Source organism: Diorhabda carinulata, chromosome 4 (genome assembly GCF_026250575.1).
Source record: "Diorhabda carinulata isolate Delta chromosome 4, icDioCari1.1, whole genome shotgun sequence".
NCBI lineage: Eukaryota > Metazoa > Arthropoda > Insecta > Coleoptera > Chrysomelidae > Diorhabda > Diorhabda carinulata.
This window is the reverse complement of record NC_079463.1, coordinates 34070979-34085221: the sequence shown is the minus strand read 5'-3', so window position 1 is coordinate 34085221 and position 14243 is coordinate 34070979. Positions and strand designations below refer to the sequence as shown.

The window sequence follows — 14243 nt, the reverse complement described above, 5'->3', positions numbered from 1 at the left end:
AACTTGATTAATTATCATATTGTTTTTACAAGTTTGTGTTTACCAAGAAAACAATTATGAATTAGAGAAGAATTTTTGAGACTTATATTATTTTGGGGAGACGGTAAAAATATCAACATCAAAATTTGATAATCAATCCTGCTAAATATGATAGTGAACTATATTCTTTTGGCCAACTCTTCATAAATTGTAAAACGGTCAGAACTCATAATATTTATTACTTTATTATTGTGTTATCTGTACATTTTGAAAGGGTGTTATTCGAAAAATCAATAAATATCTTTACCTACTACAGCAAATAAAACATCTTGTCCTCAGATGTGAGAATATTTTTTCGAAACGGCGTAATGGACCATAACTATAGAAGCTTACAACATTTTTTACAAAGTATTAATATGAAATATAAACTAATTTCTTTTCGAATTACAAGCAAAATGAAATTTGAAATTGCTATATCTTACATGGATTTTGAAAATACTCGAGAGAAAAAGATAATTCGATTAAATAAAGATGAAACTGAAATTCAGTAGATAAAAATGCACCTCTCTTTGAATACAGAGTGTCCTTGTATGGACAATAATTAGTTAGAAGTTCAAAGCTGCAATATACAAGAATTTTTGTTTCGAGATTACTTCTAGTACAAATAACAATAATTATTTTCAACTATTCCAAAGTTTCTCGTCGCGCTGTAAATCCGAATTAGTAACAATGTCAAAATTTCGTTATTTAAATAATTAAATGCATTGTTTAAAGTTATTAACGTCAACAATCGCAGTCAAAAAAAAAGTCTAGACATTCACAAAGAATTTAAAAGGGGTAAAATAGTTTTCACTCCATTATCTGAGACCAAATGACAAGAAATATTTTAGTAGTAAATTTAAAATCTTTATCGGATTATTGTAAATACGCCATCAAAAAAAAACAAATCATTTTTAATGTTTATTTTCAATCCGTTTCACGAAAATTTTAAAATAAAAACTATTTTCTATCGATATACTGAAACTTTCCAATGTTTCCATTGAAAATTTTCAACATGAGTCACATTTTTAAAACTAGAAATCGAAAGATTTTTTTGTCGTTATTAAACAGATCCGATATCTCTGTATTTTATTTATCTAATAATAACTATTTTGTACTACAATCGAAATAAGGTATTTTAATATCAATATCTATATATATATATTTTTATATGAAAAAACACATTACAGTTGAAAAGATTTGACGTGAACAATAATTGCGTCGACCTACAAAAATGGCCGACATGCTGTCCAGACAGACAAGGATAAACGAACTTTTTGATGCTATATTTTAGATTATCGTTTGTTTAATGTTTATAAGTAAATTAATGATTCACACAATTTCAAATTATCTGAAGAAAATGCTTAATTTTAATTACTTTGAAAATATTAAAAAAAAAATTATAAAACCTTAGCATTCCATAAAATGTAATACACTGAAATCGTTCATTTTCCTGTAAACTTTAATTGGACAAATCTCGTTAATTTTTACATAAAGAGAATTATATCTTACCTATATCAGTAAGAAAATAGTTTTCACTTCACAATCGATAACAAAATTACACGAAATTTTACGATTAGAAAATTTAGCATCAAATATGTCTGCCCGAATTTGTAATACTGTCAAAGTTTCATTATCTCAATAATTAAATGCATTGTTTAAAGCTTGTGACTTCAACATTCACAGTGCGCAAGTCAAAAACAAGTCTAGACATTCGCAAAGAATTCGAAAGGAGTCAATGAACTGAGAAGATGTAAAGTTTTGATTTATTAAATAATAAGTAATTAAATATTACATATTTTGTTATATAATTTCCATATTGAATAAAATAGTGTTTTCAAAGATAAAATAAATAAAGCAATATGAAGCAAGATATATTTTTAATAATATTTCTAAGAAAGTTTTAAATAAGTAATGATAATAGATATAATACATACAATAAAACATGGCATTGATTTAATTATTACAATTCACAATAACTTTTTATTAAATGGCTATATAAGTAGATGTTATGGGCAGCAAATAATAGTAATTTCCTTTTGGGAATCTGTATACTTTTAATGTTTTACCATATACCTTCGTTTTTCGAATTAGTACTTTCATTAGTGATACAGGTACATGAAAATTTTTATATTAATTAAGGATCGTAGAATTTGAAGCAATGTTACTGAAATTTATTTCAAGTTCCAAAAAATTAGCTGCATATGTATAAAGACCAAATCAAAACATTTTTATTAACTTTATATCGAGAATTCTGTCATTTTAAAACTTCCCATAATGTGGGGTTGTCCTCATCCCCAAATTAGACAAAGGATATCAGAAAATATTCTATTAAATGTTATTTTTCTGATGAATATCAAAAATAAATTCGAAATGTGAAGTAAATAAGAAATTCTTCCAACAAAGATGAAGGCATCTATAAAGGGGCTGCAAGGTCATTTCTCGTTATCGGTATTAAACCCTTAACATGTATAGTTATTTTGGTATTATTACGAGTATGTATCTAGAATACTGTGATTTTAAAGTTTCTCATAGTGTGGGGTGGTCCTTATCTCCAAATTAAATAAAAATTCACAAAGGATTCTGCCAACGTTATCTCATATATTATATCAAAAAAATATATTCCAAATGTTAGGTAAACAAGAAATTCTTCGAACAAAGACAAAGGCATCCAAGAAGGGGCTGCACAGTCATTTTTTGTTATCAGTATTAAACCCTGATATAATGTAAATAAACTATTCTACAAACAGATAAAAAGAGTTCCAAAACTGCAAGTGATGTTTTTCAAATATAAATTTCAACCCAAGGATACTTTCAACAAAAAAAAGGGTCTAATATTGGTCAATAACAGAATATAATATAAAGGAAAGATTTCTAAAATAAATATACCAGAATCCATTGTAAACCATTAAAAACATTGAATTATAAACACTCTACAAACACCATAACAATTTCTTATACAATAACCATTATTTTTCTGAACATATGATGGCTAAAATTACTAATCGGTGAATAGGAATTCATACAGATTATAAAAATCCTTGAGTAATTGCTTGGAACAATTGAGAAAATTTACCAAAATGAGGTTTAATTGTACGATCTTTGAGTATAAATCTTGCTTGGATACTAATTATACAGAGCGTTCATTACTTCAATAATAATGTTTAAAGATGGTAAAATTATAAGTAATTTGACTAACTATACAAATATTATTGAAGTTTATGATTTAGAGTTAGGGAGTTAATCTGATACGTAAAATGATTTGTACTCACATATCTTTGTCCACAAAGGAAAGATATAATTTTTTTAACACTGTTTCCTGTATATTTCCTGTATATTTCCATCAAAAGCAAATCTAGAATACATCTTTGCTTTAAGCAGTTCTGTTTTCATTTGTACCAAATACATGGAGATTTATTATTCTAACTATCATAAAACGATTGCCAAATATATGAATATACAAAAAGAATTTTTCAAAGTTCAATGCCACATCGAATAAATTAGAAAAGTAATATATTGATGAAATTTGAGACATTCAGATACAAATTCACCTTTTTTTCAATTTAAGAGTTGTCAGCTCAAGTTTCATATTTGTTTTCAAATGTATCACAATTCAAGATGGATCCAGCCGAGACTTCTCAGACTTCATATTCATCAATGGTAACATTGAAGTGTCTTCCATAACTTAATCAATAACTTTAATTTGCCTGAAATAGTTGCTTTAGGTCCTTTTGATGTGCTGTTCCAGAATAAACTTTAACCTGCAGAATGATCGTTATCCTAATTTGAATTTAATTAAATAATTTATTTAATACCTGGTAAATTTAATGTTTTACTTGCAACTGTCCCCATCAACGTTTTTTATTATACATTCTATCAAATAATAATGACAAATTTGTAGACACGTTTTGAGTGCAAATCTTCAAATTTCCCATATAAAAAATATCTTAGTCCGATTTTCAGCATTGCTTTTCCTTCCCGTTAAAATATCATGAAAATATAATCAAATTATGTTCACATAGATGTGAAAAATATTATTTACATGTACTACTACGAATTTGGTGTTAATGATGAATAATACAAGAATTAAAATTATAGTTATAAATCATAAATACAACAGAGTTATTGTTATAACCCAATAACAATCCCTAATTCCAAAAATGAACCTAACCTTAATATAATCTTGTTCTATTCGAAAATTAAACATATTTAATGGAGATAGCTCCAAAATATTGAATTCTCCCCTGCAAATCTTAATATTTGAAATAATTTCATTTATATTTTAGTTTATTATTCCATTAATATTCGATGTTTAATAAAAAAGAAGACTATATATCCGATCGAAAAAGAAGAATTTAATATTGAAGAAAAAAGAAGAATTGCATAGTTCAAAAAGTTAACGTCTCTCTGTTTATATTTTCTCTTGTGTAAACTTAAAATAATTACATATTTTGTGATGGATTATACTGTAAGAAGTATAGCTGATTTAATAACACTGATAATAAAATTAAAGTCAAGAGAATTTCAGTCAAACTAAACGAAAAGAAACAAGGTAAGGGTAGAAAGCTGGATATCAAACAAGTAAACGAGGGAGGAAACACTAATCTGAAGAAAAAAATGCTTATCAACTAGTAAAAATAATATAATTTAACACGATAATGAAGTGAGTAGCTCGGAATCTATTTTGAAAACAAAAGAGGAACAAAAAAATAAAAAAAAAGTATCAAATGATGGATGGCAGCACAGTTGATAAATAAAGATAAGGATACTACAGAACCAAGTCCAAAAAAAATAAAGAAAACAAAATTATCAGGTAGCAGCCATTTAAATGGATCAGTTAATGGTGAAGAAGAACAAGTAAATGGAAAAGATAGTTTAGAATGTAGTCTGAAAATAAAGAAGGCAAAGAAAGATAAATTATTAACAAACAGTGTTGTAAATAGTATAGTTTATAGTGAAATGTTTCTATAGATAGATTGTAAAAAGAAAAATATCAAAAGTGTTTTAAAAATATAAATATGGACCAATTGAGGAGACATTAAGGTTTAAAGATATACCCTTGTCATCCAAAAATACCCAAAAAAGTGGCTGCCATCAAAAAAGAATTTCATCCTGATATAAAGAGTATGTATCTATCTTTTATTTTAAAGGTAATATTTAATTTCCAAATCAGATATATTATATTATTTCAAATGCTATCTAAATTTATTAATTAACAGATTCAACATAGGTAACTAATGGAAATTCATATTAAATTTTATTATTGATTACTTTAATATTTTCTCATTAGTATTGGCATTTTTTACAGATTTGTCTAACAAGAAGATGCTCAAAATGCGGTTCAACAAAATAATAATATTTTCAAAGAAAAGCATTTGTGTGTTTGTTGGTGTGGATCTACTACAAAAAATGATGAGTGCAAGGCAATATTTATTGGAAATTTGAATTTCTCCAAGTTTTATTAATGTCATACATATTTTTGAATATTCAATAAGTATTAATTATATTTATTATTTCCTTTGAGATCTAAGGAGCTGTTGAAGAGCAGTTATGGAAATTATTTGAACCTTATGGTTTGATAAAATCAACTGTTAGAATTGTCAGAGACCCTCGTACCAGTATGGGAAAAGGATTTAGCTATGTCAATTTCAAAGATGGCGATGCCGTACAATTAGATCTCCAAATGGAAAATGTGAAACTTTGTGATCAGGAATTGAGAATTAAAAGCGAGTCGTATAACTGGTTGCGGATTTGACAGGCGCTACAAAAACACTTTCAGTAAAAATCAAACAAGAAAATTGAATTTTCACGAAAACCATTGCTCAAATTCGAAAACCGATGTGATTTTCGGAATCTTCATGAGAAATTACATGATTCCACGTGTTTTTTCGATACTTTCCTTTTTCTGATGTGATTAGATACGTTATTTTTAGAAATATCAAATTTGTATATAATTGATTTAGTCTCACCCTTAAGGAGAGGCAACCAATCATACACAATGCTTAGAACTGGTTGTTGTATAAACAGGAAAAAGACAATTAATAGTTTCCGGCGTCGCTCGGTAGACAGCGACAAAATCGTTAAATCATAGAATAAGTAAAAGGTTTGAGGTTTCTTATCAATAAAATATATTATTTTATCTGAGTCGTATAACGGGTTGCGAATATGACAGGCGCTACAAAACACGTTCGTCCTCTGTGCGAAAATGCCCGAACCACACTTTGCTCACAGTTTTCACTGTATAGTAGAGAGGAAAGTTTGTGTCTTGTCGGGCAAATGGCGATGGGTGAATTAAGAGGAGAAAATTGGATTTTCATGAAAAACGTTGCTCAAATTCGAAAACTGATGTGATTTTCGGAATCTCTCTTAACCCAAACCTTACCTAACAAAAAAAAAAATTATGTTTTGAAATTCTTTATTAACGAAAACTGCATGAGGTATAATCGTGACGTGGCCGTATATACAGGATGATCCCTAATTATAAAAGCATTAATTTAAGTAATATTTCAACAAAACTTTTCAAATAATTGGGAGAGATTTTCTCCCATGGGTTTTTTTAATTAGTATACGTTTGACAGTGAGTAATATTACTATTATTTAGAGTTTTTTTCTTCTTCTTTTATTCTAATAGGAAATCATTGAAGTAACTACAACTAATGTTTATAATTATTCTTTGAAAGTGCAGACTTTTGGTCTGATTAGTTATTTTAAACAAAATAAAATTCATAAATTTATTTCAAAACAGCTAAGTAGCAATTTTAGTTATATTTTGATTCTAAAATTATTAAATTATCGTGAAAATTTGTTTTTAAAATGTTCTATGTTATTTAATAAAATAGTGGAATGAAAAAAATAACAGAAAAAAACATTTCAACACTTTTACTGATGATCTAAATGTATAAAATTGGAATATTCAATGAAATCAGTGAGTAACATCAATTTAACATAATATATAAATATGAATAACATGCAATTATTTTTTTTTGTAATTTTTTTTGTACTTTCCACGAATCCAAATCCAAAACGAACAAAAGCAAAATATATATATAGGATGAAACATTTAATTCATGTAAAAAAAATACCAGCCACAAGTCGTCATTATTGCTGCATGTACAAATTCTTAAAACGATCAATAATAAGAAAAAATTTCAATTATCGACTTCCAAATGAAAAATATTATCGTATTTTTTAAAATTGTCCTTTTTGAAATCGCAGTCCTTTAAATCTCCTTCTTTTTTCTCATCACCTGATGCTTCGCTTTCGCTATGACGACGTTCCATTGCCCGCTTTTTATTTCTAGCTTTCCTCTGATTCTTCTTTTTCTGACCTAAAATACTGGAATTTGACCTAAAAGAAAATAAAAAATATTGATATGAGTTTGCGAAAATAATTTTTGTTATGTATCGACGAACTAAATTAAAATAATACACATTTTATCAATACGTACCTAAATAATTGACTCATAACGACATCATTGAACCTGACAGTTTTCTTTTCGGAAGAAGATACTTGACCATCTTCGGGTATAACAGAATCTAGGCTGGTGTAACAATTTTCATAAGAAGAAAATGCATAATTATCTAAACTCGATTCAGATATACTACGACCGACTGAAAATCGATTGGACGATATCCTTTTTAATATACCCTTATTTTTAGATGGACTAAAGCTACTGCAGCTCAATTCATCACCACTCGATTCATAAGACGTACCAACAATGTCGATAGCTTTGGATTGTTTCCCATTTAAAATACCATCATTTTGATCTTGTTCATGTTTTCCCCGAGTTGAAGAATCAATAACACCAACTTCTGTAATAATTCGCAAACATGTACTATTATTTCCCAATTTATACAACACTATACAAAACTTTTCTATTTTTAATAATATCACTTATTTTTTATCATTGTCCTAATCATTAATATAACATCAAAAAGTTACAGGGTGAAAAGACAAACAGAATTAATTTCAATAGCTGTAAACTGTAAACAAATCGAACAACTTATCATTCGTTTTAATATTGTTTTTAACAAAAGTTTAAGGTTCTATATATATATTTTTTCTAGAAATTTTCATTTCTATGATTTTTTGAAAAGTATTTCTTGTTTAAATCGATAATGAAAAATGAAAACGAAACTAAGAAAGGAATTATATTTCAATTAAATTGTAACAATCACCTGATTTATCCCTTCCCTGTTCTTTAATTTGGATTAAATCTTCGGACGATTTCTCTTCTTTAATATCTTCAAGGATCTGATTAATAACAGCGGGTTCTTCTACATATTTTTCCAAGAGGTCATTTTCACTGGATCCATAGAAATAGGACATGATAGGTTTATCACAAATAAGTGATAGCTGTAATATAACGTTATTGTCCCATACTTCAATAGATGTTTGTTCTTCATCGATCTTCTCTGAGGAAAATTTCACGTAGAAAGAATAATGAGACGGATAGAAACTGGAACCTATACTTGTAAATTTAATGTGAACACACGAGCCTCCTTCGAGTAATATTTTATCGACGGATTTGTCGTCGACGTTTTTAACGTTCAAAGTAAATGCAATACTATTTTCGAATAGGTGACAAGTAAATTCGGGTAAATTATAATGTAAACTTTCGTCCAAAAACTTAGTCCGGAAATCGACAGATTTCTCTAGATACACCTCACTAACCGGTTCATTGTTTTCAATCGAATGTTTATCGGCTATATCTTCTTCGGATTCGGGAGTTTCACGGGAACACTGATCACTTTCAACTCCACTATCGCTAAAATCGATAATTGCGGACGAATTACGTTTTACGGGTAGTGTAATGACTAATTTTTTTTTATCTTTATCAAATTTAGCACTGCCCATAGAATCATTAACACGATAAGGCAGAGTTAAGTTTAGTTTGTACTTTGCAGGATTTTCACTAACGAGTTGTACAGTTTTTTCAGTAACATCTAGTGTAATATCTGCTGATGATTTTAACAAAGGCAACATTATATCAACGACAAGTTCTTTTGGAATAGCGGCATTCAATTTCGCTCCCTTGTGTTCTGTAAAATCCTCCATTTCCACATGACTTCTGTGTTTGATGAAATACTTTGGAATAGTATACTCGGATTTTTCATCATCGGTACTGGTTTTCCTTGGCTTTTTATGTTTCTTAGGTGCAGGTTGATTTTTGTCAGCTTCGGCAAATAATTTGTTCAATATTTCTCTTTCTTCTGGAGAATGTTCCGGTATATTTTCTGAGGGTTTTCTTATGACACTAGAATGAATTATGCCTTTGTAAGATAATTTTGGAAATTTCAAATTTTTCTTGTCTAGAATTACATTGAAATTGTTTTCAACAGCTTCCAGCGCCGTTTTGTTCACCATATCTCTGAAAGGTTTATTTTTATTTGCCAAATGGAGTGTATCCGGATGAAAAATCACATCAAATACCTGAAATAATTAATAAGAAGAAGTATTAGGAAATTCTCCACAAAACGAATGACTTTCCATTTAAACTAATTGAATACTGTATTTGTATCAATATCAATTGTAACAATCGGAATGTGTCTTCTACTCACAAAAATCCAATAATTGTAAAGTCATGACGACTAAAACAATTTTACTCAAAATTAATATCCTCACAAATGCAACGTAAATTTAATTGGGTAAGGCATTATTTAAATAAAAATTGGCACAGTATATAATGTTGACAATCAAAGTCTGACCTATTTAATTATTCTTACTACTGTTGTAACTAAATCAAGAGTTTATATTTAGAAGTTGTGCCAGAAGTGATTAAAAAGTTCAATTATACATGTATCATGTGATAAAATTAAATAAAGTACCACAATATTATTGGAATAGTACTTGAGATTATTTCGCACTTGCATTACCTTTCAACAATTACATACTTTGTACCTTCTAATTGCATATAGATGTGACTAAATAAAAAATATAGTTTAGCAGAAATGTAGATGTTAATTCTACAAACTTTCAAAAATATAATGTAGTCCCTAGGTAAATGTTCAACTAAATTATCGAACCCCTATTTCAAGATTGTTAACATGAGCAATAATATTTAAATTAGGTACCTGGCACCGCTGCCTTTTATTATCGACGTCCTCTCTTGGAGGTGACAAAGAATGAGGTAATGACCACGTCAAACCCTTTTCTCCTCCTTTAACTGTTGGTGTAGAAGACGGTTTTCCGACTAATTCGTTGCTGCAAACGTTAACAAACCCTTTTCTGTTTCCGTCAACACTTGTCTTGATAACGTAACAAGGTTTTGGATGAATAAAAGTTATATCGTTTCCTCTTTCTTTTTCTAACTCTGTAATTTCCTTTTCGTAAAGTTCTTTATTTTTAGGATCTTGAATTTCTTCCACGTAATCACTTAGTAACTTTCTGAACTCCGGTTTCTTTAATGCTTCTCCGATACGATTTACCTCGTCACGAGTTAAATTCAACTCTTGCAAACGTTCGAAAGTATCTGACATAATATTAATTAATTGTGCAATTTTCTGATAATAATGATAATTGATAAGATACAAACGTAGAAGCGCAACAACCAAAATAAACAAACTGCGTCTGAACTAGAATTTTCTTTATAACCTAGCTCACGTGGACTATTACTATAGGAACTACGAAATCAGCCGGTTTCTGTTGACAAGTGAAATGATGGAAATAAATATGAATCAAATATTACGAAAAAACGATTAAAATCGATTAGTTAATAAAAATACAATTTAATAGTATTTGTGTTATTTCAAATTAAGAGACTATTAAAAGAGTATAGTTTATAATTACAACTCGATCGGATGATATTTCTCACTGACATTGGAAAACGAACTAACCCAATTTTTAATTATATTTATCTCTTGTATTTTAACATAAAATATCTTATGCACATAATTTTCGTCGTCATTTCCTATATATAATTTAATAAATATGCATTTGGAAATAAATATAAAAAATGTAGAATGTAATACTCTCGCAATGTTATACTGGTTGCATATGTAATAGATGCAATATAGGAAATTTTTAGCACGATCAAATATCATAAATAATAATAAACATATTAGGGATTACTTATCGGTTATATAACTATAATTTCAATCACAACAATAACACAAATTTATTTTATTTTCAACAAAATCGCTTTATATACATAATATATAAAGTTATATCGAAGATATTTTAGTAATAGTAAACGATTTTTTTGGACACAATATCAAGCCTGCACTACGTAAAAACTTCAAAACAATTAGAATTCTTTTCATGACTGGACTAAAACCAAATTGCCTTGCATACCAAAATCAAACCATGGTATTGCATTAAATCCGTCAATTATAGGTACTCCTACTTTCGCTTAAATGTTTTCAACTAAACTGTTAACATTTCATGCAGTGAATTGAAAGTAAATATAAATGTAATCATAATAGCGCGATTCTCTTGAATATCATTCAAGATGTTCAAGAGATTTTTTACCTTTCACCTTTATTTTATACAAATCTGAGTTTAAATTGTAGTCAACCTTTAACGGTGTACGTAGGTGCATTATTATTTATCAAAAAAGTTGGCTAATCAAAAGAAATCTGTATGGTAAGTTTATAAATGTTTTTTATGCTGGTATCTAATTATTAGATAATATTTAAAATATATTCAGTTACCGATAGCTAGCCTAATATTTGCATAAGGCTTGTAATTTAATTAGAATCCATATACATTGCGAGCATAAAAAATAATTTGAAACATTTTAATAGCAAATAACTTGTTTGCATGTTTTACTTTTCACATTTTAGTGCTAAATATGCGCCTCCATCATAAATTACAATGTTTAAACTTGATAATATTCATTATAATAATAAGCGGATGTTTATTTTTCAAAAAAATAGACAACGATTTATCACAAATTACTTTCAAAACAACGGAAATTGCCATTTCATTCGTATACCCAAAACATGTGACGAAATCTTTGGCGCAATTAGGAAAAATGGATGAAGTAAATAAATACATATTATTTTTAAACTACGTCCCTAAATGTGGATCGGAAATATTAATTTTACTTTTACAAAAATTACAAGGCTACAACAACTATAGACACGTAAGGTTGAAAGGTGGAAGTACCAAAGTTTTGACTAATTTACAACAGGTACGTACATATAATGTTGAATGAATGTTTGTATATAAATTAGCCTCAAGCTTGATGTAAAGACTACAAGTTGTGCTATATCGCACCAGCTGGGAATCAGCCAATACGAATTCGCTCCCAAAACGACGCGCCATTTGGGAACGAATTCTCATTGGCTCTTGAGAGATGCATGCGCAGAACGAGTCGAAAATGAGCCCTCGGGAAGAACACACCTTGTAGTCTTTTTACATCATGATATAATTTGAGTATTTTCATTTCAAGGATAATGTGGTGTCTGAAATATACGATACGGTAAAAGCGGTGGCGGTTCCTGTCAGTTTTGATCAACATGTATTCTTTTTGAATTTCACAACTTTTGATAAACAATTTCCTACCTATATAAATTTCATTAGAGATCCAATTGATAGAATATTATTAAGGTAAGTTGATATTACCTTATTACATATAGTAGCTATATCCAATTCTTATTATATTTATTACTACCGTTTATTTTTAATTTTATATTTATTACAGGTCATCAAAAAAACATTATAATTACAAATGTTTTATGAGTAAAAGAAACGATTGCAACATAAATAATGGACAACTCTATGAATTATCGGTTCCTTATTTCTGTGGTCACGATTATCGATGTTTGTAAGTTTTTCTTCATATATGTAATACTCCTATATGGACAATTCTAATTTTCTCTCTCGTTCGAGACACTTTATCTATTCTACGCAAGCTTCATGCGCGCAAAAAATGCGCAGAACTAACTGAAGCGCTCGGGGGAAAGAGAGAACGATACACTATTTGTTTCACTTAATCGGAACACCTTTCACTTATAGAAATTGTGTTGAAAATTAACCTTAATTACGCAGAGTGAGAATTAAAACTTTAATATCTGATAAATTTGCCGAAAAGATTTTTTTCTTTTAGGAATCTCGATAACAATTGGGCTTTGCAAAGAGCCAAAGACAATGTTGTAAAATATTTTCCAGTTGTAGGCGTTCTAGAGGAGTTTAACGTTACATTAGAAATATTAGAACACAAAATACCATACTTTTTCAAGGGAATTCAAAAGTTGTATCAAAATGATTACCTTCGTAAGTATTTTATACACAAACCTTTTCATTTGCAAATTTAACTGAAAATATCTTTCGAAAAGTTTCTTCTTTATTAATTAAGTAATAGTTAGGTTATTTTAATGTATCTACTAGTTATTTGGTAGCTCTCTACCTTCTCTTTATTGATATTAAAAGATTCTTTTACATATAATTATTTAATACTTCTATATGGACAGTTTAAACGGGAAGGAATGTCCCACTATTAAGGTGCCGACAATATACTATTCTACCATTCCAGATACTTCGCACAGCTTCCACTTACAGAAATTGTCTATATAGAAGTATTACATATATGTATATACGAAAGATTTGGCACAAGTACGATAAGAGCCACCCCACAACGATCATCATGAAACTCCATACATTCGATTTATCATATCTATTTAGTGCGGAAACATTTACTTGTGGAGCCACCGGAAGTGACAATTATTTTGCTTACTATTTTCACAGAAACTTTTCTGTTTCAATCGACTTTGGCATCGTTTGTGAACTATACCCAAGACGGTTCTTTTGATATTTGAATAATAGCAATTAGTGTTATAAGAACTGCACGAAAAAGTCGTTTTAACACATCCAAGAACGGTCCAGATTAGTAATTTGGAATAAACCTATATTGAAGTAATAATATTAACTGCCTAATAATGATTTCGCATTAAAACTTATTATTTTTTGTGTTTTTTGATGATATTTCTTTCTAGATTTACAAAATAACCGAAAGAAATTAATTGCACCAAAACTAGTCAGACAAAAACTGGCAGCTGTTTTGGTTAACGAATTAGATTTTTATTTATGGATAAAGAGTAGACTGTTTCAACAATTACAAATTTTGTATGGTGATCATCGGCATTAATTATGCAACATTATCAGTCTTCGAAAGAACAAATATATCAACACTATTTTAACAAACGAGTGAGTCTGTGATATCATCTAATTTTTGATAATAAATATTGTAAATTATGCAGGGTTTTCATCTATAGCCTCCCATC

At 28.7% G+C, this 14243-nt stretch overlaps 2 protein-coding genes across 3 annotated transcripts; one reads left to right on the top strand and one right to left on the bottom strand.

The window, feature by feature from the left end:
* Nucleotides 1-6882: 6882 nt before the first annotated feature.
* On the bottom strand, nt 6883-10845 carry LOC130892329 (protein kintoun). Of its 2 annotated transcripts, none has more exons than XM_057797709.1 (4): nt 10092-10845; nt 8196-9450; nt 7466-7829; nt 6883-7365 (listed from the first exon to the last, which is right to left on the bottom strand). In XM_057797709.1, the coding sequence occupies exons 1-4, from the start codon at nt 10494-10496 to the stop codon at nt 7167-7169; spliced, it is 2223 nt and encodes a 740-aa protein (XP_057653692.1). In that variant the 5' UTR covers nt 10497-10845; the 3' UTR covers nt 6883-7166. The 2 variants fall into 2 exon arrangements, with proteins under 2 accessions (XP_057653692.1, XP_057653693.1); XM_057797710.1 differs by having other exon boundaries at nt 7466-7826; nt 10092-10838.
* Nucleotides 10846-11322: 477 nt separating this feature from the next.
* LOC130892509 (uronyl 2-sulfotransferase-like) lies at nt 11323-14214 on the top strand. Its single transcript, XM_057797953.1, has 6 exons — nt 11323-11601; nt 11802-12151; nt 12413-12570; nt 12665-12787; nt 13070-13236; nt 13956-14214. Exons 2-6 carry the CDS (start codon nt 11810-11812, stop codon nt 14105-14107), a joined length of 942 nt encoding a protein of 313 aa, XP_057653936.1. The 5' UTR covers nt 11323-11601; nt 11802-11809; the 3' UTR covers nt 14108-14214.
* Nucleotides 14215-14243: the final 29 nt, after the last annotated feature.